The sequence below is a fragment of the Oncorhynchus masou genome, unplaced genomic scaffold (assembly GCF_036934945.1).
Source record: "Oncorhynchus masou masou isolate Uvic2021 unplaced genomic scaffold, UVic_Omas_1.1 unplaced_scaffold_1234, whole genome shotgun sequence".
Lineage (NCBI taxonomy): Eukaryota > Metazoa > Chordata > Actinopteri > Salmoniformes > Salmonidae > Oncorhynchus > Oncorhynchus masou.
In genome coordinates this window covers 142,168-169,861 of record NW_027002148.1, presented here as the reverse complement: position 1 = coordinate 169,861, position 27,694 = coordinate 142,168, and the positions used below count along the sequence as shown (strand labels likewise).

Here is a 27,694-nt window from a genome sequence, read left to right as displayed (position 1 = left end):
GGGAGAGTAAAGAGTTTCTGCCTATTCATGTGAATCTGCGATATGTAAGATACGCAGTGAGAGCGATTGTGAATAAACCACTGCAGTTATGACATTTATAAAATAATGGCCATGTATCAAGTGTGTGCCGACGGAATATTGTTGGTATTTATTAGGATCCCCATTAAACGCTGCAGAAGTATCAGAATTGTTCACTTCTCATTGACTTGTCAAACCCCGGCTTGGTCTGCTTCCCAAGCCTTATCTGAAGTCTCGCGTTGTTACGTCTCTGGGTTGAGAAACTGGAAGTGGGGGAAAAGGTAGTTCCGCGCAGGCGCACATCATTCTTTGGAATAAAGGATACGCCAGAATTGTGCAGTCGAGACGACAACTTCTGTGTCCGTTTCAAATATATTACTACTGGTATGTAATAGCACGTTATAATATCGAAATAATATGTCATAACAGGCTAGGTAACAAATACGTCAAGTTATTATGACGTTTTGATAAAGTTTCTATGTGCTATTTTTATGTCAAACCGCGTGAGTGAACGTGATCACTTTTTTTTACAAGTCACGTAGAGACTTTGGGTTAGTCTGAGTGGATATTTATCATTTCGTCAAGGTAATTTCATAAAGGATAAATTTTTTTTTAGATTTCTGGGTTCGTTTAACATGTCCTTTTTGGTTTTGTGGAAAATTCACGAGCTGGTAAAATGGCGGATTCCAGTCCGTCTGCATCGACGTACTTCAGTTCAGGCACTGAGGGTGCAACAGAGAGACAATTTTGTGGTTGCATTACTGTTTTGGAGCTAAATGTAATTATTATCAATTTTTTACACGTGTACTAATATTCAGAGACATTCAGTTGTTTCTGTCTATCTATAAATGTTACTATGGTGTGAAATGAAATACAATTGGTTTTTGATTGGAGTAATACAGTGAAGACAGTGCTGCCTAAAACATACTACAACCTTGTACTAAATGTTTTTTTTGAGTCATTTATGCATTTGTGTATAGGGGATATCTAGTATAGAGTAAGTGCATTTACAGTTGTGTAGCCTAATTTTAAAGTGTATAATTTGTCAAATATTTATTAATTAATGTTTTGTCAATGCTTAGTTACCAGATCTATTGAAATGAGATCAGTGCTCGACTTGGACAGGAGCTCACTGGAGCTGAGTACAGTCACCTCAAATTTCTAGTGTTTGAGCTCATGTTCCTCTTATAGAATATTAGCTCAACAGTATTGTGGAGCTCCTGCAGCAAAATACCAACATTACCGGCACCTATTTCAGTCCAAGTCAAGCACTGGATTAGACAATTGAACAGGAAAAAAATATAATATATTTTTAGAGAATAAAAAGTGCCAGAACTGTCAAGACTAACTTTTGTGTCTGTTTCTCATTGTTACTACAGGACGACTAGAATTAAGTCTGAGGCAGGTAACATCAACAGTGAGGACAAACCCAGCCTGTCTCTCTCATTCCACACTGAGTCCAAACCTACAGTCACTGGGTCCAGATTGTGACAGTGGAGCCCAGTTTGCACTGCAGGATCCAGAGATGGCATCAGTGAAGCTGGAAGACTGCAGTCAAACACTGGAGCTGAATGTCAACATTAAAGATGAAGAAGAGGAGGAGGAGATTGGGAAATCTGTTTCTCATGGTAAGAGCAGGTTCTATCTAAGTTTGTTTTTCATTCCAAAGTTCCACTGTGCATGAAGAGTTGCAGTAGAACTGTTTCAATGAAAAAGTAGCTGTTTTTTCATGCTACTGAGACTTGCATGGTTTGACACCAGTATTGCCAGCATTTGTTTTATTCACTGGTCTATCTGGAGTGATCAGAGTGTAGACTAAAGAAGTGAAGTAGACAAACTGCCAGTGTTTTAAAGTCCTATGAAATGAGTCTGTGTAGTATCTAACCTTGTGATAGTGAGTAGAGGATGACAAGCTTTTTAGCTTTCAAGTCTTATCCACTTTTAGAGTTGTTTTATTCCCCTTTTGTGTTGTACAGCCTACTGATATGAATACATATGTCGCCCGGTACAGCCGGAAGCGGACTGGCCACCTCTTTGAGCCTGTTTCCTCTCTACATTTCTTCTAAGATTCCTGCTTTTTAGGGAGTTTTCCTGGCCACTGTGCTGCTATATCTGCATTGCTTGCTCTTTTGAGATTTTAAGCTGGCTTTCTGTAGAACACTTTGTGACAACTGCTGATGTAAAAAGGGCTTCATAATATACATTTGATTGACATGTATATCACACCAACTGACTGGTTCTTCTGATGTTGTTCACACAGGAGACCATGTTGAGACATTCTCTACATCCAGAGAGCAACAGAGGGAACATCACAGAGCTAAAGGGTCTCACAGCTGCCCACATTGTGAGGAGATTTTCCCAATTCTATCAAAGCTAAAAATACACCAAAAAATACACACAGGACAGAATCCGTATTCCTGTACTGACTGTGGGAAGAGATTCACAACATCAGGGAATCTGACGGTTCATCAGAGAGTGCACACTGGAGAGAAGCCTTACTCCTGCTCTGACTGTGGGGCAAGTTTCTCTCGACTGGGCCACTTAAAAACACATGAACATATACATACAGGAGTGAAGCCTTACTCCTGCTCTGATTGTGTAAAATGCTTCACAACATCAGCTGAGCTAAAAGTTCACCAGAGAACACACACAGGAGAGAAGCCTTTCTTCTGCTCTGACTGTGAAAAGAGTTTCTCTCAACTTTCCCACTTAAAAACACATGAACGTATACATACAGGATTGAAGCCTTACTCCTGCTCTGACTGTGTAAAATGCTTCACAACATCAGCTGAGCTAAAAGTTCATCAGAGAACACACACAGGAGAGAAGCCTTTCTTCTGCTCTGACTGTGGAAAGAGTTACTCTGTACTGTGCAACTTAAAAACACATGAACGTCTACATACAGGAGTGAAGCCTTACTCCTGCTCTGACTGTGGAAAGACTTTCTCTCGACTAAACATCTTAAAAACACATGAAAGTATACATACAGGAGTGAAGCCTTACTCCTGCTCTGACTGTGTAAAATGCTTCACAACAACAGCTGAGCTAAAAGTTCACCTGAGAACACACACCGGAGAGAAACCTTACTCCTGCTCTGACTGTGGAAAGAGTTTCCCTCTACTGAGAACCTTAAAAACACATGAACATATACATACGGTAGTGAAGCCTTATTCCTGCTCTAATTGTGGAAAAAGTTTTTCTCAACTGGGCCACTTAAAAACACATGAACGTATACATACAGGGGAGAAGCCCTACTCCTGCTGTGACTGTGTAAAATGCTTCAAAACGTCAGCTGAGCTAAAAGTTCATCAGAGAACACACACATCAGAGAAGCCTTGCTCCTGCTCTGACTGTGGGAAGAGTTTTTCTCGACTGGACCTCTTAAAAACACATGAACGTAGACATACAGGAGTGAAGCCTTACTTCTGCTCTGACTGTGTAAAATGTTTCACGACATCAGCTGAGCTAAAAGTTCATCAGAGAACACACACAGGAGAGAAGCCTTACTCCTGCTTTGACTGTGGAAAGATTTTCTCTCAACTGGGCCACTTAAAAACACATGAACGTATACATACAGGAGTGAAGCCTTACTCCTGCTCTGACTGTATAAAATACTTCACAACATCAGCTGAGCTAAAAGTTCACCAGAGAACACACACAGGAGAGAAGCCATACTCCTGCTCTGACTGTGGAAAGAGTTTCTCTCGACTGGACTACTTAAAAACACATGAACGTATACACACAGGAGAGAAGCCTTACTCCTGCTCTGACTGTTGAAAGAGTTTCTCTGGAATGTGTCAGTTAAAAAGACACCAAGGTAAACTGAGAGAAGCCTTAGCACTGATCTGACTGTAGAAAATGGTTTAAAACAACAGCTGACCTAAAAGGTCATCAGTGAACAGACACAGGAGAGAAGCCTTAATTCTGCTCTTAATGTGGCAAGAGTAACTCAAGTGAAAGTCACCAAGTAAAATACTACTTGAGTTAAAGTCTAAGTATTTGGTTGTAAATAGACTTAAGTATCAAAAGTAAAAGTATGAATAATTTCAAATTCCTTAAATTATCCTCTAAGTCAGTTGTGGGCATTTCCAGTCCTCGAGGGCCTGATTGGTGTCACAGTTTTGCCCCAGCTAACACACCTGACTCCAATTATCACCTAATCATGATCTTCAGTTTAGAATGCAATTTAATTAATCTGTTGTGTTTGCTAGGGATGGAGAAAAGTGTGACACCAATCAGGCCTGGGGACTGGAGTTGCCCACCCCTGCTCAACGGGATGGGTGTCCCTAAACCGGGCGGTTGTTGCTAACGTGCGCTAATGTGACTAGAATGACGTTGTATACAACAGACGACTTTCCGGGACATAGACATTTCTTTATAACGACAGAAAGCTTAAATTCTTGTTAATCTAACTGCAGTGTTCAATTAACAGTAACTATGAAAGTGAAACAGCAAAAAATATCTAAACATCATTGCCAATCAGATGCGTCCCTTCATGGCAGCACTGTATGCATCTGCAAATAGACTTTTTCAGAAGGATTATGCCTTGTGCCACCCGGCTTGTCCAGTAATGGTTCCAAGAACATTACACTGAATTCACTGTAATTGTGCATCTGTGGGAGGAGAAGGAACGAGCTATTCAGAGTAGATCCACTCCCAGCCAACTTGACATGATTGTAGGAAGCATTGGAGTCAACATGGGCCAGCAACCCTGTGGAACGCTCTCAACACCTTGGACAGTCCATGCCGTGACGATTGGAGACTGTTCTGAGGACAAAGGGGGTGCAACTCCATATTAGGAAGGTGTTCCTGATGTTTTGTACTCTGTGTATATCAGATAAAGATGGTGTGATGATCAGTTTTTAGCTTTAGTTTGGGTGGATTATTTTATATTACTAAACAACTTTTGTTTAATGATGAACAAGCTATGAATTGAGTACTTGTGTTTAATAAATTGCATTTTAAAACTAGATTTATTATTTTAGTCATTGATGATGAATGTATTTAAATAACTGTATTGAAGTTAATTGATCTGGCGGCAGGTAGCCTAGCGGTTAAGAGTGTTGGGCCAGTAACTGAAAAGTTGCTGATTTAATCCCGAGCTGACTTGGTGAAAAATCTGTCATTGTGCCCTTAAGCAAGGCAATTAACCCTTATTTGTCCTGTACCCTTATTTGTCCAATAAGTCGCTCTGGATAAGAGCATCCGCTAACTAACAAGAATGTAATGAAAAATAATGTTTGTACATGTTTTTCTCTCTTGTGTATAATTATATGAAATAAACTGTTTGAAGTGAAATACTGTATATACTGTATATACAATACACAACATTACAACTTTGCCTACCCTGGCCAGAGGTACAGGACCATAGTAAGTTAGTAGCCTACAGTTTCCAGGCAATACATTATGTCAGATCGCTAATGATTAGGTGTATAGGCTGCTCCATTTTTGCCTGTGTCTGTCGGGAGTGATGTGTTATCAGGCTAAGTAACTACTATTATGTTGTTTTTGGTTTGCTAGTTGCACCAGTTGCATGTTATTTTTGTGGAATGGTAGTGACCAAAAAACAATATGTTTTTCATTGTACGAGGCCCAGGAACATAGATGAAACTGCCAGATGTGTCATAATAGCCTGGAAGTAAATCTGCACTGAGAGACACATTTGAAATGGAATACATTGAATACATGCAGCAGGGTGGAACAATCACAGTAAAACATTATTTAAATGTATTGTTGGAAGGGTTGTGGTCACCATTCATGTAATACATTAAATATATACATCAGATGGTATTGGGGAGCTATTTCATAGGGTTTTCATGGGTACATTATTTACCCATTTCAATCTTATACCAACCAACCCTATGCTTGGTGTGACTGTTATGGCCAGAACAGACCATCTGATATGCCCTTAAATATTGTAATATGCAACCTGGAGTTAAAATGTAAGAGGACCAGTGCTTCTACAGTGTAATTTGATAAGAACTGCCTAGTTGAATAAATGTTAAATAAAAACAGCCAAAACAGTTCGGAAGAGTTTGTGCATACAGTGGGGCAAAAAAGTATTTAGTCAGCCACCAATTGTGCAAGTTCTCCCACTTAAAAAGATGAGAGAGGCCTGTAATTTTTATCATAGGTACACTTCAACTATGACAGACAAAATTAGGAAAACAAATCCAGAAAATCACATTGTAGGATTTTTTATGAATTTATTTGCAAATTATGGTGGAAAATAAGTATTTGGTCAATAACAAAAGTTTATCTCAATACTTTGTTATATACCCTTTGTTGGCAGAGGTCAAACGTTTTCTGTAAGTCTTCACAAGGTTTTCACACACTGTTGCTGGTATTTTGGCCCATTCCTCCATGCAGATCTCCCCTAGAGCAGAGATGTTTTGGGGCTGTTGCTGGGCAACACGGACTTTCAACTCCCTCCAAAGATTTTCTATGGAGTTGAGATCTGGAGACTGGCTAGGCCACTCCAGGACCTTGAAATGCTTCTTACGAAGCCACTCCTTCGTTGCCTGGGCGGTGTGTTTGGGATCATTGTCATGCTGAAAGACCCAGCCACGTTTCATCTTCAATGCCCTTGCTGATGGAAGGAGGTTTTCACTCAAAATCTCACGATACATGGCCCCATTCATTCTTTCCTTTACACATGATCAGTCGTCCTGGTCCCTTTGCAGAAAAACAGCCCCAAAACATGATGTTTCCACCCCCATGCTTCACAGTAGGTAGGGTGTTCTTTGGATGCAACTCAGCATTCTTTGTCCTCCAAACACGACGAGTTGAGCCTTTCCGTTCAACTTCACACACCTGGGCCAGACTACACTCAATCATATGACCCACTGAAGAGATGAGTCTTCAATAAAGACTTAAAGGTTGAGACAGAGTTTGCGTCTCTCACATTGTTAGGTAGACCATTCCATAAAAATGGAGCTTTATAGGAGAAAGCCCTGCCTCCAGCTGTTTGCTTAGAAATTCTAGGGACAATTAGGAGGCCTGCGTCTTGCGACCGTAGCGTACGTGTAGGTAGGTACGGCAGGACCAAATCAGAGAGATAGGTAGGAGCAAGCCCATGTAATGCTCTGTAGGTTAGCAGTAAAACCATGACATCAGCCCATGCCTTGACAGGAAGCCAGTGTAGGGAGGCTAGCACTGGAGTAATATGATATTTTTGGGGGTTTCTAGTCAGGATTCTAGCAGCCGTATTTAGCACTAACTGAAGTTTATTTAGTGCTTTACCCGGGTAGCCGGAAAATAGAGCATTGCAGTAGTCTAACCTAGAAGTGACAAAAGCATGGATTCATTTTTCTGCATAATTTTTGTAGACAAAGTTTCTGATTTTTGCAATGTTATGTAGATGGAAAAAAGCTGTCCTTGAAACAGTCTTGATATGTTGTTCAAAAGAGAGATCAGGGTACAGAGTAATTCTGAGGTCCTTCACAGTTTTATTTGAGACGAATGTACAACCATTAAGATGAATTGTCAGATTCAACAGAAGATCTTTGTTTCTTGGGATATGCCTTTTGTTGTGATATACTATACTCTGCCTTGCCTCAGGATGGTAAGTTGGTGGGGCTGTGCTTTGGCAAAGTGGGTGGGGTTATATCCTTCCTTTTTGGCCCTGTCCGGGGGTGTCATCGGATGGGGCCACAGTGTCTCCTGACCCCTCCTGTCTCAGCCTCCAGTATTTATGCTGCAGTAGTTTATGTGTCGGGGGGCTAGGGTCAGTCTGTTATATCTGGAGTATTTGTCCTGTCTTATCCGGTGTCCTCTGTGAATTTAAGTATGCTCTCTCTAATTCTCTCTTTCTTTCTCTTTCTTTCTCTCTCTCGGAGGACCTGAGCCATAGGACCATGCCTCAGGACTACCTGGCATGATGACTCCTTGCTGTCCCCAGTCCACCTGGTCGTGCTGCTGCTCCAGTTTCAACTGTTCTGCCTGCAGCTATGGAATCCTGACCTGTTCACCTGACGTGCTACCTGTCCCAGACGTATTATTTGACCATGCTGGTCAGTTATCAACATTTGAACATCCTGGCTATGTTCTATTATAATCTCCACCCTCATAGCCTGGTTCCTCTCTAGGTTTCTTCCTAGGTTTTGGCCTTTCTAGGGAGTTTTTCCAAGCCAACATGCTTCAACACCTGCATTGCTTGCTGTTTGGGTTTTAGGCTGGGTTTCTGTACAGCACTTTGAGATATCAGCTGCTGTACGAAGGGCTATATAAATACATTTGATTTGATATTTCACATATCTTGCTAGATATGCCTTTTGTTGTGATATTTCACATATCATCTTGCTAGATATGCCTTTTGTTTTGCTCGTGAGGAGTAATGGCCGAGAGAAGGCAGGAGACACTTTGTTTTGTTTAGCGTCGTTAGGTTAGACTGCTCCCTTTTATGGATCAGTCATCCACCAGGCTACGATTAGGGGGAGGTGGGAGGGGAAGCGTTGGGAGTCTCGGTTCGGGAGACAGTGGAATGGGGTTCAGTGTTTACCTGTTGTTAGCATAGATTTCTTTTTGTTTGTTCCAACAGATCTTTACATATTTTTCTCACTACAAAATATTAATGAGGTCCTTGTGGATACTAAATATATTTTAAATATTCCTTTATGCTATAGCTTATTCCATGTTTACATCTTGGTTAAATGACATCAAATGCAAAACTGAAATTTACTTTGTGGAATGTCTGTGGAGTTTGTAAACTATCCAAGTTTAAACAAGTGATTACTAGGCTTAAACAACTTCATTCGTCTATTGTGTTCCTACAAGAAATTCACTTGTTGAAGGATGTGCTACTTAAGGTACACAGGAGATGGCAAGGGCAAGTAATAGCATCCTGTTTCTCCTCTCATTCTCATTCTGTTATGGTTTGAATTCACTAATCGGTTCCGTTTCAAGTGGATAACATTATAACTGATACATCTGGTAGATACATTTTGATACAGGAACCTCTTTGAATGAGCATATTCATCTGGTTAATGTTCATGGTCCTAATGATGATGATCCCATTTCTATTGATAACCTTCCAAATGGCAGGGGATTTTAATTGGTCCTCCTCTAGATCGCTCTTCTGGTTAGACATTTTCCATTCGCAAAGTAGAAAGAAATTACAGCATTTGTTTAAGGACTTTAATCTATGTGAACCTTGGAGGATTAAGAACCCGTAGAAAAGGGAGTAATCACGTTACTCATCAACATTTTAATCATATTCTCGTATAGATTACATTTTAGTTTCTTGCTCATTGCTTCCAAATGTAGCAGGAAGTGGATATGATAGTATTGTTCTGAGTGACCGTTCCCCTGTGTCATTATTCTATAGGGATACAAAACCAGTAAAAGGATCCTCTAGTTGGCGTTTGTGTCCCAAATGGTTACAGGACCCAGACGTCTTACATTATGTTGGAGTGCATATAGATGTTTATTTTACATTGAACACTGACCAAACGTCAGCGACTACCAGATGGGAGGCTTTCAAAGCATGTATTATGGGGCAAATTATACATTTTACAACTTTGAATCTCCTGAGAACTTAACTAATCAGGTATTGATTTTCCCTCTATGTCAGAAGACATTACATTGGATCTGGAAAAGGAATTGGATGGTGTTGAAACATCTGATGCTATTTTCAATATGAAGGGAGGTAAAGAGGCAGGTCCAGATGGGCTCCAAATAGATATTTAGAAGATAATTAAGGACAAACTTCTAGGTCCACTTCTGGATATGTATAGAGGTATCTAACCTCTAAACGAGCTTCAATGCCATACAACACTCCTTCCGTGGCCTCCAACTGCTCTTAAACGCTAGTAAAACCAAATGCATGCTTTTCAACCGATCGCTGCCTGCACCCGCTTGCCCGACTAGCATCACCACACTGGATGGTTCCGACCTTGAATATGTGGACACCTATAAGTACCTAGGTGTCTGGCTAGACTGCAAACTCTCCTTCCAGACCCATATCAAACATCTCCAATCGAAAATCAAATCAAGAGTCGGCTTTCTATTCCGTAACAAAGCCTCCTTCACTCACGCTGCCAAGCTTACCCTAGTAAAACTGACTATCCTACCGATCCTCGACTTCGGCGATGTCATCTACAAAATTGATTCCAACACTCTTCTCAGCAAACTGGATGCAGTTTATCACAGTGCCATCCGTTTTGTCACTAAAGCACCTTATACTACCCACCACTGCGACTTGTATGCTCTAGTCAGCTGGCCCTCGCTACATATTCGTCGCAAGACCCACTGGCTCCAGGTCGTCTACAAGGCCATGCTAGGTAAAGCTCCGCCTTATCTCAGTTCACTGGTCACGATGGCAACACCCATCCGTAGCACGCGCTCCAGCAGGTGTATCTCACTGATACATGAGCTAGTAGACACAACATACACTGAGTGTACCAAACATTAAGGACACCTGCTCTTTCCATGACATAGACTGACCAGGTGAACCCAGGTGAAAGCTCTGTTCCTTAATGATGTAGTTTTGTGTATTTATTATGGATCTCCATTAGCTTTCCAAAAAACAATACATCACTGATACATCCCTAAAGCCAACACCTTATTCGGCCGCCTTTCGTTCCAGTACTCTGCTGCCTGTGACTGGAACGAATTGCAAAAATCGCTGAAGTTGGAGACCTTTATCTCCCTCACCAAATTCAAACATCAGCTATCTGAGCAGCTAACCGATCGCTGCAGCTGTACATAATCTATTGGTAAATAGCCCACCCATTTTCACCTACCTCATCCCCACAGTTTTTATTTATTTACTTTTCTGCACTTTTGCACACCAATATCTCTACCTGTACATGATCATTTATCAATCCAGTGTTAATCTGCAATATTGTAATTATTCGCCTACCTCCTCATGCCTTTTACACACATTGTATATAGACTCCACTTTTTTTCTACTGTGTTATTGACTTGTTAATTGTTTACTCCATGTGTAACTCTGTGTTGTCTGTTCACACTGCTATGCTTTATCTTGGCCAGGTCGCAGTTGTAAATGAGAACTTGTTCTCAACTAGCCTACCTGGTTAAATAAAGGTGAAATAAAAAAATAAAATAAAAAATTGGGGTATGTTATGCTCAAGAGACACACAGACTCAGTCAAGGGTTTTTCTTTATTTTTACTAATTTCTACCTGCCGCCAGATCAATTAACTTCAACACAGTTATTCAAATACATTCATCATCAATGACTACAATAATGAATACAATATTAAAATACAATTTAATAAACACAAGTAGTCGATTCATAGCCTGTTTATCATTAAACAAAAGTTGTTTAGTAATATAAAACAATCCACTCAAATTAATGCTAAAAACTGATCATCACATCATCTTTTCTGACATACACGGAGTACAAAACATTAGAAACACCTTCCTAATATTGAGTTGCAACCCCCTTTGTCCTCAGAACAGCCTCAATGCATCAGAACATGGACTGTCCAAGGTGTTGAAGGTGTTCCACAGGGATGCTGGCCCATGTTGACTCCAATGCTTCCCACAATTGTGTCAAGTTGGCTGGGAGTGGATCTCTACTCCGAATAGCTCCTTCCATCTCCTCCCACAGATGCACAATTGGATTGAGATCTGGTGACTCGTCAGGCCACTGCAGTAAACTGAATTCACTGTCATGTTCTTGGAATCATTCCTGGACAAGCCTTGTGGCGTAATCCTGCTGAAGAAAACTATTTGCAGATGGATAAACTGCTGCAGTGAAGGGATGCACCTGATTGGCAATGATGTTTAGATATCCTGTGGCATTCAAATGTTGCTCAACTTTTATCAAGGGGCCCAATGTGTGCCCTGAAAACACACCCCAACCATCACACCACCAGCCTGTAATGCTGACACACGGCATGGATGCATGCAGTGGTGTAAAGTACTGAAACAAAAAAAGCTTTAAAGAACTACTTTAGTAGTTTTTGGGGGTTATCAGTACTTTACTATTTATATTTTTGACAATTACTTTTATTTCACCACATTCCGAAAGAAAATAATGTGCCGTTTACTACATACATTTTCCCTGACAGCCAAAAGTACGTTTTTACAATTAGAACAGGAATTAAAATGGTCCAGTTCACGTACTTATCAAGATAACATCTCAGGTCATCCCTACTGCCTCTGATCTGGCGGACTCACTAAACACAAATGTTTCATTTGTAAATGATGTCTGAGTGTTGGAGTCTGCCCCTGGCTATCCGTGATATAAAAAACAACACAGTTGTACAGTCTGGTTTGCTTAATTTCAGGAATTTGAAATGATTCCTACTTTTACTTTTGATACTTAAGTATATTTACAAACAAATACTTTTACTCAAGTAGTATTTTACTGGGTGACTCACTTTTACGTGAGTTATTTTCTATTAAGGTTTCATTACTTTCACTCAGTCTGACAGTTTGGTACTTTTTCCACCACTGGATGTATGTCCTCATGGTTTCCTCCATACCCCAGTCCTCCCATCAGCATGAAACAGCAGGAACAGGGATTCATCAGACCAGGCAGTAGGTTTCCAACTTTCCAGTGTTTTCATTCCTTAGCCCACTGCAACGGCAGTTTCTTGTTTTTTTGCGGAAAGCTAATGGAGATCCATAATAAATACACAAAACTACATCATTAAGGAACAGAGCTTTCACCTGGGTTCACCTGGTCAGTCTATGTCATGGAAAGAGCAGGTGTCCTTAATGTTTGGTACACTCAGTGTATGTTGTGTCTACTAGCTCATTCCCACAGAAAACTGCAGAGTGAAGCAGTACCACCCAGTCAACCATCAGACTCCATTGTGAGACGCCTCATAGAGGATATTCAACCTTAAGGGCAAATCCAAGGTCAGCTCAATATATTTGCAGTAGAAGCTAACAAAACACACCAAAACCGACAAGGTGCACACTGATCAGTAAAGTAAAGAGGCTAACATCCTATAAACCACTCCCTTTCCTCTGCACAGTTCTCTCACAGTGAGAATCAATAGGATTACAATAGAGTGTTCTACACTTTCTTAATTTGAGCCAATTCAACGTTGCCAATTACTTTATGAGATGATAATTAAGTGGCGTGATTAATCTTAGCTGGTCTGAGAGAACTGATGAGGCTTCTCTCCTTTATGTATACATTGGTGTCTTTTTAAATGGCCCAATCTGTAGAATCTCTTCTCACAGTCAGTGCAGTGATAAGGCTTCTCTTAAGTGTGTATCTGTTGGTGTGTTTTTACATTGCCCAATTGGGAGAAACTCTTGCCACATTGAGAGCAGACATAAGGCTTCTCTCCTGTGTGTTCTTTGATAAACCTTTAGCTCAGCTGTTGTTTTAAAACATTTTCTAGTCAGATCAGTGGTAAGGCATATTTCCTTTATGTTTACGTTGGTGTCTTCTTAACTGGCCCATTCGAGAGAGACCCTTTCCACAGTCAGAGCAAGAGTAAGGCTTCTCTCCTGTGTGTGTTCTCTGATGAACTTTTAGCCCAGTTGATGTTGTGAAGAATTTTACACAATCAGAGCAGGAGTAAGGCTTCTCTCCTGTGTGTTTTCTCTGATGAACTTTTAGCCCAGTTGATGTTGTGAAACATTTTTCACAATCAGAGCAAGAGTAAGGCTTCTCTCCTGTGTGTGTTCTCTGATGAACTTTTAGCTCAGTTGATGTTGTGAAGCATTTTACACAGTCAGAGCAGGAATAAGGCTTCTCTCCCGTATGTACATGTCGGTGTCTTTTTAAGTGACCCAGTACAGAGAAACTCTTTCCACAGTCAGAGCAGGAGTAAGGCTTTTCTCCTGTGTGTATATGTGTATGTCGTTTTAAGTGGCTCAGTAGAGAGAAACTCGTTCCACAGTCAGAACAGGAGTAAGGCTTTTCTCCTGTGTGTATATGTGTATGTCGTTTTAAGTGGCTCAGTAGAGAGAAACTCACAGCACAGTCAGAGCAGAAGTAAGGCTTCTCTCCTGTATGGGTTCTCTGATGAACTTTTAGCCTAGATGATGTTGAGAAGCATTTTACACAATCAGAGCAGGAGTAAGGCTTCTCTCCTGTATGTGTTCTCTGATGAACTTTTAGCCCAGTTGATGTTGTGAAGCATTTAACACATTCAGAGCAGGAGTAAGGCTTCTCACCTGTATGTATGCGTTCATGTGCTTTCAAGTGTTCCAGTACAGAGAAACTCTTTCCACAGTCAGAGCAGGAGTAAGGCTTCTCTCCCGTGTGTATACGTTCATGGTGTTTTAAGGTGCCTAGTTGAGAGAAACTCTTTCCACACTCAGAGCAGGAGTAAGGCTTCTCTCCTGTGTGTGTTCTCTGGTGAACTTTTAGCTCAGTTGATGTTGTGAAGCATTTTACACAGTCAGAGCAGGAATACGGCTTCTCTCCTGTATGCACTCTCTGATGAACTGTCAGAGCCTTTGATGTTGTGAAATTCTTCCTACTGTCAGTACAGGAAAACCGATTCTCTATTGTGTGTATTTTTAGGTGTATTTTTAGCTTTGATAGAAATAGGAAAATCTCCTCACAATGTGGGCAGTGGTGAGACCTCTTATCTCTGTGATCTTCCTGCTGTTGCTCTCTGGATGTAGAGAACGTCTCAACACGGTCTCCTGTGTGAACAACATCAGAAGAACCAGTCAGTTGATGTGATATACATGTCAATCACATGTATTTTATGTAGCCCTTATTACATCAGAAGTTGTCACAAAGTGCTTTACAGTAACCCAGCCTCAATCCCCAAAGAGCAAGCAATGCAAATGTAGATGCAAAGTGGTCACACAAAAAACTCCCGAGCAAGCAGGAACCTAGGAAGAAACGTAGAGAAGAACCATGCTAAAAGAGGTGGCCAGTCCTCTTCTGCTGTACCAGATGACATATTTATTCATATCAGTAGGCTGTACAAAACAAAAGAGAATAAAACCTTTCTTAAAGTCGTTAAAATTATATCATCTTCCACTCACTATCACAAGGGTTGGTAACAAGGCTGTATCACATGATTGGAAGTCCCATAGGGCGGTGCACAATTGGCCCAGCGTCGTCCGGGTTTGGCCGGATGTAGGATGTCAATGTAAATAATAAATAAAGGAACATTAAAAAAAATAAATAAATCATAGAACTTTAAAACACTGGCAGTTTGTCTCCGTCACTTCTTTAGTCTGCTCTCTGAGCCCTCCAGACAGCCCAGTGAATAAAACGCTCCCTTTGCTGGTGTCAAACCAGGCAAGTCTCAGTAGCTTTAAATAATATCTACCTTCTCATTAAAACAGTTCATCATGAAACAGTTCTACTGCAACTTTTCATACACAGTGGGAAGTTGGAATGAATAACAAACTTAGATAGAACCTGTTCTTACCATGAGAAACAGATTTCCCAATCTTCTCCTCCTCTTCTTCATCTTTAATGTTGACATTCAGCTCCAGTGTTTGACTGCAGTCTTCCAGCTTCACTGATGCCATCTCTGGATCCTGCAGTGCAAACTGGGCTCCACTGTCACAATCAAGACCCAGTGAATGTAGGTTTGGACATAGTGTGGAAGGTGAGGGCCAGGTTGGGTTTGTCCTCACAATTGATGTTACCGGCCTCAGACTTAATTCTAGTCGTCCTGTAGTAACAATGTGAAACAGACACAAAAAGGTAATTGTCTTGACAGTTCTGGCACTTTCTTTATTCTCAATTAAAATATATTCTATTTCTTCTTGTTCAATGATCAAATTCAGTGCTTGACTTGGACTGAAATAGGTGTATGTACTCATTGTGGGTGCCAGTAATGTTATTATTTAGATACAGGAGCTTCACAATACCGTTGAGCTATTTTTCTAGAAGAGGAACATGAGCTCAAGCAGTAGAAAATTGAGGTGCTGGTACTCAGCTCCAGTGGGTAATCAGGTAGGTAAGCATTGACAACAAAACGTGAATTTGTTCAAATTAGACAAAAGTACACGCTACACAACGTAACTAAACTTAACCTGTAGTAGATTTCTTGAATTTAGATAAATTAATAAATGACTCAAAACAGTTCTGTTCCCAAAACTAAAATCTGTTATGAACAGAGTGGACTAATATTTGTAGACATTACCCTTTGCAGAAGTTTTTTTTTTAAATTGCATTGTTTAGAAGGAATGCAAAGGTGAATTGAGTTATTGCACACGAGCATTTCAGAGCTCGAGAAATATGCAGATGTGTCCTAGAAATCAGGTGCAGTCCACGAGGAGGAGATACACTGCAGTACTTAATGCAGCTGGTGGCCACTTTTGATTGTGACCCCCCCCCCACTTGTTCAGGGACACGTTATTCAATTTCTGTTAATCACGTCTGTGGAGCTTGTTCAGTTTATGTCTCAGTTGTTGAATCTTATGTTCATACAAAAATATACACGTTAAGTTTGCTGAAAATAAATGCAGTTGACAGTGAGAGGAAGTTTATTTTTTTGCTGAGTTTAGATATGAGTTGACAACTCTCATCTCTCCAGCATTGCATTTCATTTATTTCCTAATATAATAATAGCTGAGAGAACTCTGCAGTCTGTTCAGAAAGAAATGAAATAATTCCCAATACTAAACCAGGAGTAAGCCTATAATTTATCCACAGAGGATCAATACCTTTTTTTTTAAATAGCCTTGTTGTGGATTGTGTGCAGCCAAATCACAAGTCATGTCTACAGTCAGGAACATGTGGCAAATCTGTCAGTGAACAGCAAGCAGCCAAAACAGGCCTTCAGCAATATTTCTAATACAAATCGCTGGAAAACACAGGTCGTAAAGCAAATGGATCCTGCTGAAAAGGAAATACAGGTGAGTGAGCTGCACATCATTGAGTGAGTCAGTGAAACTGGAAAGCTTGTTTAGGACTATAGCTTCCCCCTCATATTGTACAATGTGTTTCTCCACACACCTCGGCTATTGATGGATTGAAGACAAGGTCGTTTCTATTGATCTCAGATTCTCAGTTTATTCGTGTCAAAGTAGCCTGTCATTTTGGTCATTTGTGAGGTATTAAAAATGATTCTTCAAAAGTCCCCAGTCATCTAAAATGACTGCATGAAATACGTTTATAAAAGGCCACCTTTTTTCCTGGACTCCAGGCTACAATAAATGTACTCCATGTGTGTAATTTCTGTAAGCGGCTCAACACCACTGCTCCCGAGTGGTGCAGCGGTCTAAGGAACCGCATCTCAGTGAGAGAGGCATCACAACAATCCCTGGTTCAAATCCAGTCTCTATCACATCCTGACGTGATAGGGAGTCCCATAGGGCAGTGCACAATTAGCCCAGCATCGTCCCGGTTTTGCCGGGGTAGGCCGTAACAGTAAATAAGAATTTGCTCTTTATCTGACTTGCCTAGTTAAATAAAGATTAAATGAATCATATAAAAAAAAAAAATGCCAGTACACAAAAGCCATGATAATAAATGCAATGCTTTATTATAAAGGTGATGTTTTATTTTTTTATGCGTTCTGATACATCAGGTTACCGAGAAGGTTACCCCTTCTCGCGCTCCCTTTTTATACCCGGCACCTCCCAATTTACAAATGAAGCACCGGAGAAGTGGATAGCTGCTGCTCACTCCTCTGGGACACCTCTCCTTTGTATAGAGTTCATCGGGCATCTGGAATGTTATCCCACTCTTCAAAGGCTTCCTGGATATAGGAGGGAACTGGAACAAGCTGTCGTACACGTCGATCCGGACCATCCCGAACATGCTCAAAGGGTGACATGTCTGAGTATGCAGGCCATGGAAGAACTGGGACATTTTCAGCATTTTCAATTGTGTACAGAGTCTTTCTTGCGACATGGGGCTGTGCGTTGTCATGCTGAAACATGAGGTGACGGTGGCGGATGAATGGCAGGACAATGGGCCTCAGGATCGTGTCATGGTATCTCTGTGCATTCAAATTGCCATCGATAAAATGCAGTTGTCTGTAGCTTATGCCTGCCCATACCATAACCCCACCGCCACCATGGGACACTCTGTTCACAACGTTGACATCAACGTTAACTTATTTGTCTGGTTGTTATATGTTTTTTTCTGTCTTTGTGTTGGGGGGGAATAAAAAAATCAATTGTATTTCTGTAATTGTTGATTGTCCTACTAGGAACAAATAAAATAAAAATGTAAAGAATGAATGATGGAGGCCACTGTGTTCTTGGGGACCTTCAACACTTCAAGGGGCTCCCGAGTGGCGCAGCGGTCTAAGGCACTGCATCTCAGTGCTAGAGGCTTCACTACAGACCCTGGTTTGATTCTCGGCTGTATTACAACCGGACGTGATTGGGAGTCCCATAGGGCGGCGCACAATTTGCCCAGCGTAGTCAGGGCCGTTATTGTAAAAAATAATTTGTTCTTAACCGACTTGCCTAGTTAAATAAAGGTTACGGACACACACAGACACCAAAAAGTTATTTTGTTGACATTTACATATGTCCCCATTACCAGTACAACATAATCAAAACCTAGTTATTTCACTTACTTGCTGTGCTGTTTCGTTTATTTGTTCAGTCGTTTCTTTCTCAGCCAGGGTTTCTATGGAACGCCGTTTGGGTCTTTGCGTGTCGAAAAAGATACATGTCAAATAACACTTTTTGACGTGTCAAATAAGCTCGTTGACCAATCAGGACCTGAATATGACTTCCAGTCACATATTAGTTTTACACGTTTACGTAGTTATTACACATTGATTACACTCTCACTTGTATTTCATATGTCAACGATTAATCACTACATATGCTATGATGCTAGTTGTCTCGTACACCTACAGTGCTGGTCATGAAAAAAAAGCTATTGGATGCAAACAATGTTCTTCCCCAAAAACATAGCAAACCGACATAATCTGTATCAGTTGCTAGCCACAATAGTGGACTTTGCGGGTAGCCTTCAAAATAAAAGTCTGGCATAATTATACTATTTGTATTCATTGGCATCACTGTCAATGACATACTTTTATTTTGAAGACCAACGGCAAATTCCACTTTTGTGCCTAATCCCAATTGTGGCTAGCTTCACAACACATAACCCGGTCCAGTCGAGCCTCAGCCAGATGAAGCTAGCTGGCTGCTTATAACGGAAACTTTCGGCAACAGGGTTAAGTAGCTGGATAGCTATTTATTTTCATGAACTGAAGTTCATTTTCAATAGGCGAACATCAAGTGGCAACCTAGCTAATACTTACTCACAAGGATTCCTAAATCATTGCTAAGAATAATGAAAATGACTGCAGTTTCTACTGGTCATTGGCTGGTGGTATTGGTGCGAGCTAAGGTACCAAGTTAAAGCTAGCTACCCCAAAAGTTGCGTTCGAACAAATTATGCTTTATTACCAACGTGGTATTGTAAACACATAGTTCGTGGCCGGTGTTTGCTGACATTTTTGTACATCTTTGAAAGTGCTACTGTATATTTTTTGACACACAAAGACCCAAACGACGTTCCGTAGTATGTATGTCGTGAAGCTAATAGCAGTGACAATATTACTGTGTAACTCCGGTAGGGCAACATTGGAAAAATAGCGCACTTGGTTGTGTGTACCAGTGCTCGACCAGTCGGCGAAAGCCAACATCACTCACGACAGATAATGGAATTCATTGCCCTTGACAATCAACCGTTATCTTGGCTTTAATGGATTTCGCCTTTGTTTCACTGAAATGTCCTTACTCTTTCAAATGACTGCTCGATTCACACAGCAGACATGGTGGGCTAGGTTAGGAATGCTATGTTGTACGTGTAGCGCAAAATTTAATGTGAGTTCATTACGTCCTGTACCTACGTTATATAGGTTGGAGGCAGGGCTTTCTCCTATAGATCTCCATGTTTATGGAATGGTCTGCCTACCAACGTGAGAGACTTGCAGACTCTGTCTCAACCTTTACCTCTTTACTGAAGACTCATCTCTTCAGTGGGTCATATGATTGAGTGTCGTCTGGCCCAGGAGTGTGAAGGTGAACAGAATGGCTCTGGAGCAACTAACCGCCCTTGCTGTCTCTGCCTGGCCAGTTCCCCTCTCTCCACTGGGATTCTCTGCCTCTAACTCTAATTACAGGGGCTGAGTCACTGGTGCTCTTCAATGCCGTCCCTAGGAAGGGTGCATCACTTGAGTGGGTTGAGTCGCTGACGTGGTCTTCCTGTCTGGGTTGGCGTCCCCCCTTGGGTTGTGCCGTGGCGGAGATCTTTGTGAGCTATACTCGGCCTTGTCTCAGGATAGTAAGTTGGTGGTTGAAGATATCCCTCTAGTGGTGTGGGGGCTGTGCTTTGGCAAAGTGGGTGGGGTTATATCCTGCCTCTTTGGCCCTGTCCGGGGGTACCATCGGGTGGGGCCACAGTGTCTCCTGCCCCCTCCTGTCTCAGCCTCCAGTATTTATGCAGCAGTAGTTTGTGTCGGGGGTCTAGGGTCAGTCTGTTATATCTGGAGTATTTCTCCTGTCTTATCCGGTGTCCTGTGTGAATTTAAGCATGCTCTCTCTAATTCTCTCTTTCTTTCTCTCTCTCTCGGAGGACCTGAGCCCTAGGACCATGCCTCAGGACTACCTGGCATGATGACTTCTTGCTGTCCCCAGTCCACCTGGCCGTGCTTCTGCTCCAGTTTAGTTTCAACTGTTCAACTGCCTGCGGCTATGGAACCCTGACCTGTTCACCGGACATGCTACCTTCCCAGACCTGCTGTTTTCAACTCTCTAGAGACAACAGGAGCGGTAGAGATACTTTCAATTATCGGCTATGAAAAGCCAACTGACATTTAATCCTGAGGTGCTGACTTGTTGCACCCTCGACAACTACTGTTATTATTATTATTTGACCATGCTGGTCATTTATGAACATTCAAACATCTTGGCCATGTTCTGTTATAATCTCCACCCAGCACAGCCAGAAGAGGACTGGCCACCCCACATAGCCTGGTTCCTCTCTAGGTTTCTTCCTTGGTAATGGCCTTTCTAGGGAGTTTTTCCTAGCCACCGTGCTTCTACACCTGCATTGCTTGCTGTTTGGGGTTTTAGGCTGAGTTTCTGTACAGTACTTTGATATATCAGCTGATGTAAGGAGGGCTATATAAATACATTTGTATGCACGTCAGCTTTGACATCGGTTTTGCACATCGGCGTTAAACTACACATCCGATATGTTCACCGATATATCATGCATCCCCAGGCAGTAGCATGAAATAACATCTACCTTCTCATAGAAACAGTTCATCATGAAACAGTTCTACAGCAACTTTTCATGCACAGTGGGAAGTTGGAATGAAAAACAAACTTAGAACCTGCTCTTACCATGAGAAACAGATTTCCCAATCTTCTCCTCCTCTTCTTCATCTTTAATGTTGACATTCAGCTCCAGTGTTTGACTGCAGTCTTCCAGCTTCACTGATGCCATCTCTAGATCCTGCAGTGCAAAATGGGCTCCACTGTCACAATCAGGACCCAGTGACTGTAGGTTTGGACTCAGTGTGGAAGGAGAGAGTGTAATGGAAATATTCAGTCAATGTCTTTCCAGCCTTGGCACAAACGTTTTTATACAGCCTCCTTTACACAAACCAAAAGCACATAGTTAAACTCCCAGAAATCTCAAATAAATGTATCCTTTATAATTTACCTTGACGAAATGATATCCATCCACTGGAATAACACAAAGTATCTAACTTATGTGACTTGCAAAAATGAATTTACCTTGTGATAAGTTTTCAGCTTGGTATGACCCAAAAATAGCACAAAAAAACCTTTAACAAACGTGATAATACCTTGACGTATTTGTTACCTATGATGTTATGACATGTTCTTTCGATCTTAAAACGTACTATTCATTACCAGTAGTAATATATTTGAAACAGATACAGAAATTTCGCCTCGACTGCACAACTCTGGCGTATCCTTTATCCTGAAGAATGATGCGCGCATGCGCGGAGCTTCCTGGGAAAAAAAGCCAACAACTACAGGTTAAAGGGGAATTTCACCCTGGCTCTGCCATGTCTTGCAGAGTATTCTTAAAATATTCAGACCCCTTGACTTTTTTTTTTTACACACATTTTGTTACTTTACAGCCGTATTCTAAAATTGATAAAATATGACAGACAAAGCGAAAACAGGTTTTTAGACCTTTTTCCAAATGTATAAAAAATATAAAACAGAAATACCTTATGTTCATAATTATTCAGACCCTTTGTTATGAGACTCGAAATTGAGCTCAGGTGCATCCTGTTCCATTGATCATCCTTGAGATCATTCTACAACTTGATTGGAGTCCACCTGTGGTAAATTCAATTCCTTGGACAAAAACCAAGACATGCGGTCGAATGAATTGTCCGTATAGAGCCCCCGAGACAGGATTGTGTCAGCACAGATCTGGGGAAGTGTGCCAAAACATTTCTGCAGAATTGAAGGTCCCCAGTAAACACAGTGGCTTCCATCATTCTTAAATGGAAGAAGTTTAGAACCACCAAGATTCTTCCTAGAGCTGGCCACCCGGCCAAACTGAGCAATCGGGGGAGAAGGGCCTTGGTCAGGGAGGTGACCAAGAACCCGATTGTCAGTCTGACAGAGCTCCAGAGTTCCTCTTGAGATGGGAGACCCTTCCAGAAGGACAACCATCTCTGCAGCACTCCACCATTCAGGCCTTTATGGTAGAGTGGCCAGACGGAAGCCACTCCACTGTAAATGGTCACATCACAGTACGCTTGGAGTTTGCCAAAAGGCACCTAAAGGACTCTGACCATGAGAAACAAGATTTACATTTACATTTAAGTCATTTGGCAGACGCTCTTATCCAGAGCGACTTACAAATTGGTGAATTCACCTTATGACATCCAGTGGAACAGCCACTTTACAATAGTGCATCTAAATCATTTAAGGGGGGGGGGTGAGAAGGATTACTTTATCCTATCCTAGGTATTCCTTAAAGAGGTGGGGTTTCAGGTGTCTCCGGAAGGTGGTGATTGACTCCGCTGTCCTGGCGTCGTGAGGGAGTTTGTTCCACCATTGGGGGGCCAGAGCAGCAAACAGTTTTGACTGGGCTGAGCGGGAACTGTACTTCCTCAGTGGTAGGGAGGCGAGCAGGCCAGAGGTGGATGAACGCAGTGCCCTTGTTTGGGTGTAGGGCCTGATCAGAGCCTGGAGATTCTCTGGTCTGATGAAACCAAGATTAAACTCTATGGCCTGAATGCCAAGCGTCACATCTGGAGGAAACCTGGCACCATCCCTACGGTAAAGCATGGTGGTGACAACATCATGCTGTGGGGATGTTTTTCAGTGGCAGCGACTGGGAGACTGGTCGGGATTGAGGGAAACATCCTCTCAAGCTCTGTTAGGTTAGATGGGGAGTGTCGCTGCACAGTTATTTTCAGGTCTCTCCAGAGTTGTTCAACCCCCCTGTAATTCACATTAGGACCACAACAAATTATTGTCCCAATTTCCTTTGTGTCATCACAACTTTTGGAGATATTTAAACCAAATTATTTTGAGGTAAAAAAAATATATATATATATATATTATGGGGGAAAAAAGTTGTAGATATATATCAATTAAGTTAGATCTATAATAGTTTTTTAAACATACAAGTAGGAAAGCCTTAAGATAAACAATAACTTGTTTAGAGAGAAACATTTGGGGAAAAAAGAATGTGTTTCGACCTGTCATTTAGGCATAACTGTGTTCGAATACTCATACTGACCGCACTAACCGTACTATTTGTAATGTGAATTGAGTATATAGTATCCTTATTCGTCATAGTATGGATATAGATAAAGTAATGACTTTTCAAACAAGTTACCTTACACGTTATATTAGCTGACAATCCGTTAGCTACGCTGTTCTTACGAACCACATAGCGTATCATTACAGCAGTATGTCCCAGTATGTTGTCAGCTCGCTACCTAACATTAGTTGACTAAATATACATCAAACTTGCCAGTACATTAACTATAGGCTATCTAAGTAACTACCCAACGTTTATTGACTTTATTATTTATGTCATTCTAAGTTTAGCTAAATGGTATAGACGTTGTGCAATCTCAATATACATTCGGTTCTTTCATAAATTTGCTCGGGCTATCCACGCCGATATCTACCCTGATTTTTCTCATCTAAGTGTACCAGAACACAGAATAATGAATTTACGAGCGCTCAACATCTGTTGAATATGGCCGGTGTCAGTAAACGCAAAAAAAGCGTCATTAAATTGTTGCCAGCAGCACAGTTACAGTCACCAACGCTCTGGATAACATGAAAACTGCTTAACGAGCTCTGTTTTACTCGCGAGTAAAATGGTCAGTGGTCTCATTTGAGTCTGGAAGTAGCTAGCAAGCTAGCCAATGTTAGTTTGTGTGTTTGAATGCTGTTGTAAGGACAGAGTGCTCAAATCAACCCTATTCCTCAGCCCGAGTGTCTAGTGTGCGCTCTGAATTTACAAAACGGACAATCAGACAATGCTCTGAATTTTGGAGCAGACTCTGGCACTCCAGATTGAATTTAAGAACACACCCAAAATCGTAAAATGTCTAACTAGTAATTTGTTATGCGCTAACTAGCTAGACATGTGAAGAGCTAGTACACTCAACTGAGAGCATGCTGTTCATTTACAGTATACTAAAATGAACTAATAGTATGTAGCATACACTCATTAAGTATGTAGTATACAGTATGTTAGTATTCGAACACAGTTAATGACACAGTTAGTACTAGTTTATTCTAATTTGCTGGCTAGCAACTTCACTAGCAGTAAATGCTAGCTCGTCAGCAAAAACTGCTAGGAGTGCTAGTTAACAACCTTCCTACCAGATCGTCTGAGGTAAAATACATTTAAAAGATACCGTAGCTTAATTGCAGTTGTAAATGTTTGCACTAGTGACTGACAGCTTTACAGTTAATGTTACTTTATAGCCTTTTAGATATTTTATACAGCATTTTATGTCATGTAGCTAGATAGCTAGCTATGCGTTTGAGAGAGCTTTTAAATTGGCATCTCTCTCCCTATTTCAGTGGGGACTAGATTAGGTCTGAGCAGTGCAGGAGGGGGGCTCATGAGTGCTCCAATTTTACTGGGGATAGCTTTATTTTTTACATTTATACAAATTAGAATTGTGCAATAGCAGAGCATAAAAGAGTTGCCACATCAATGTTACACTGAATTAATTAGTTAAGTTATTGTTGTAAAATGTTATATTCCAGTGTTCTTTAATGTTCTTTTCCATTCCAATGTTTCATGAATTTAAAACAACTATTGAAAACCTTTTGCTCCTGAATGTCCTTTTAAAGACTGCTGGGATTTAAAATCTTCAAATAATATTTAGTGCAATTGTACATAATGGATTGTATGGAAAAGGATCAACAAATAAAGTACAATGAAAATGAATGTGCAGGTAGTGTTGATATTAATGGTGACGTGTGCAACACCATTTCCACCCCCACATATTTTATTAAAATAATTCAAATAAGACAACTAGACTTAGCTTTGAAGTATTACTTACCAAATCATTTCTAAATAAAACTGATAAACTAGATTAACACACCTGTGTGAAACCCTATGCCATAATCTTCTACCAGGGTAACTGTAGCCATTAATTTCCCTTTACAGTTTACTCACCTAAGCTTGACCTTAATCTACATACCATTTTTTTCCACAAATGTTGCTTTTTTGTGTCAGCAATTCCCCCATTGTACCCTAACTTGTGACAATGTAGGACTACTGACATCATTTGTAACACATCATTTTTTCACATCAGTTTGTCTAAGGTGCAAGCATGCTTCCCATTCGAAAGAGTTTGGAAGAATTATGTGCATATATTATGATGACATTTTGTGACCTGTTTGTAAACACAGAAAGGGGTCTATGGTGTCTCAAAGTGGACATACAGCTGCCGCTGTTTTCTCTTTCTTTTAAGCAAATGTCTTTAAGGGACTATGAGAGCACACTCGTTAGGTTCGCCTAGCCTCCTTAAGAGATGACAAAAGCTGTTTTCTTTATAAAATTAATGTTTAAGGGATAGTTCATTAAAATGACAAATGTACAGATTGTTTTCATCACCCTGTATACAATCCAAATAATGTACACGTCAACAGTGAAGTTCTGAAGATGGAGGACTTTCAGTACAGCAGTGTTCCCCAATCCTGGTCCCAAGGGGTGTACATGTGTGCTTCTGCCCTCGCACTCACATACCTTATTCAATTCAAAGGCTTGAGTTGCTTAGTTGAATCCAGTGTGTGAGTGTTAGGGCAAAAAGTTTTAGGGCAAAATTAAGAAACACTGCAGTACAGAGCAAAAATTGTGATGATGCAATTATCATTTTGCTCATTTGCATATAATTTGCATCATCACACTTTTTCCTCAGTACTGAAAGTGCTCTATCTTGAAAACTTGATTGCTAACAGGAAACATGCAACATTTGTGGCATTGTATTGACAGTGGACTAATGAAGGAAATACAAAGATTTCATTTTTTTAAACATCCCTTTCATAGCACCTACCAGTCCATTAAAAGAGTACTTCACTATTTGAAGGCCTGTATGTAAGATTACTAGGTTTGTATTCAGGTGACTAGGTATGTACTCAAGATTCGATGGTTTGTACTCAGGAGATTAATGTTTGATCTTAGCAGCGCCATTTTCCACCTTCACGTCATTGTGCTGTGGTTCTTCAATGTTTTCCTGATTTTTTTGGGAGGGGATGTTGATTTTTTGTTTAATTAAACTGGGTTAATGGAAACCTATCTACTGATGCCATCTCTGGATCCTGCAGTGCAAACTAGGCTCCCCTGTCACAATCAAGACCCGGTGACTGTGGGTTTGGAGTGTGGAAGGAGAGACAGGCCAGGTTTGTCCTCACTGTTAATCTGTCAACTCTGGATAGGATCCCAGTTCTAAATAGAAGTCTGAGATCAACTTCCTGGTACTCCCCTGTACATGCTACATCCCCTCCCATTGTTACTGTGTGTTCACAAACATTTTGAACACTGGCTGCCTAAAATGCTGTGGTGCTTCCTAACACAATAGGAAAGGTTGTGGTAGACGTGGGCCATCACAGGAGAGTTCACAGCTCTTTCACTCTGAACATTCATATTAATGACTCACCCTCAAATGGACCATCAATACCACAGTTCTACAAGACTATTTACATAATCAACTGCGTTTCAACAGCCTGATGCTCAATATAGTACTGGGGATACAGTATATTAAACACTAACAATGGGGTTTATGAAAGGGTTTGCAAGATGGAAGGCCACCTCAATTCAAGAATGAATGACCCATGTAGTGTCACTATTGTTTGGTCACCTCACCAGACCTCCATTTTGGTTGCTCCCTGTTTGACTATTCTATCTTCTATCCTTATTGAACCGTATTAAAATAACATTGTGCAATCAACCCAAGCATATTCATCATTTTGTTAAATTAAAAGTACTTAAAACATGTTTAATTGTGTGCTCTCACTGAGTGCAAAAAGCAGGGAGGGAGGAGCCCTCCAAACAGTAATCTTTGCCTCTCTGTAATGTTGTCAACAAGGCAGCTTGGTGCATCGACCAGAAACATGCATTTCTTTTCCATAAAAAAAGTTTACATGTTCAGACTATACTGAACAAAAATATAAGCACAACATGTAAAAAATTTAAGAAATGTTATACATGCACAAAAAGCTTATTCCTCTCAACTTTTGTGCACAAATTTGGTTACATCCCTGTTAGTGAGCATTTCTCCTTTGCCAAGATAATCCATCCACCTGACAGGTATGAA

At 40.9% G+C, this 27,694-nt stretch overlaps 2 protein-coding genes across 2 annotated transcripts; one reads left to right on the top strand and one right to left on the bottom strand.

Moving 5' to 3' along the window:
* Positions 1 to 336: 336 nt before the first annotated feature.
* On the top strand, positions 337 to 4,308 carry LOC135530017 (zinc finger protein 271-like). The gene is made up of 3 exons (XM_064958406.1): positions 337 to 402; positions 1,398 to 1,646; positions 2,279 to 4,308. Exons 2-3 carry the CDS (start codon positions 1,544 to 1,546, stop codon positions 3,793 to 3,795), a joined length of 1,620 nt encoding a protein of 539 aa, XP_064814478.1. The 5' UTR covers positions 337 to 402; positions 1,398 to 1,543; the 3' UTR covers positions 3,796 to 4,308.
* An 8,618-nt stretch (positions 4,309 to 12,926) lies between these two features.
* On the bottom strand, positions 12,927 to 15,471 carry LOC135530015 (zinc finger protein OZF-like). The gene is made up of 2 exons (XM_064958404.1): positions 15,347 to 15,471; positions 12,927 to 14,603 (listed from the first exon to the last, which is right to left on the bottom strand). Exons 1-2 carry the CDS (start codon positions 15,447 to 15,449, stop codon positions 13,351 to 13,353), a joined length of 1,356 nt encoding a protein of 451 aa, XP_064814476.1. The 5' UTR covers positions 15,450 to 15,471; the 3' UTR covers positions 12,927 to 13,350.
* Between the last annotated feature and the right edge of the window lie 12,223 nt (positions 15,472 to 27,694).

Coding starts and splice junctions, on each gene's coding strand:
- LOC135530015 (XM_064958404.1), bottom strand. CDS start 15,449: ATGGCATCAGTGAAGCTGGAAGACTGCAGTCAAACACTGGAGCTGAAT. Junction 14,604..15,346: donor TGGGAAATCTGTTTCTCATG/GTAAGAACAGGT, acceptor TTGTTCACACAG/GAGACCGTGTTGAGACGTTC.
- LOC135530017 (XM_064958406.1), top strand. CDS start 1,544: ATGGCATCAGTGAAGCTGGAAGACTGCAGTCAAACACTGGAGCTGAAT. Junction 1,647..2,278: donor TGGGAAATCTGTTTCTCATG/GTAAGAGCAGGT, acceptor TTGTTCACACAG/GAGACCATGTTGAGACATTC.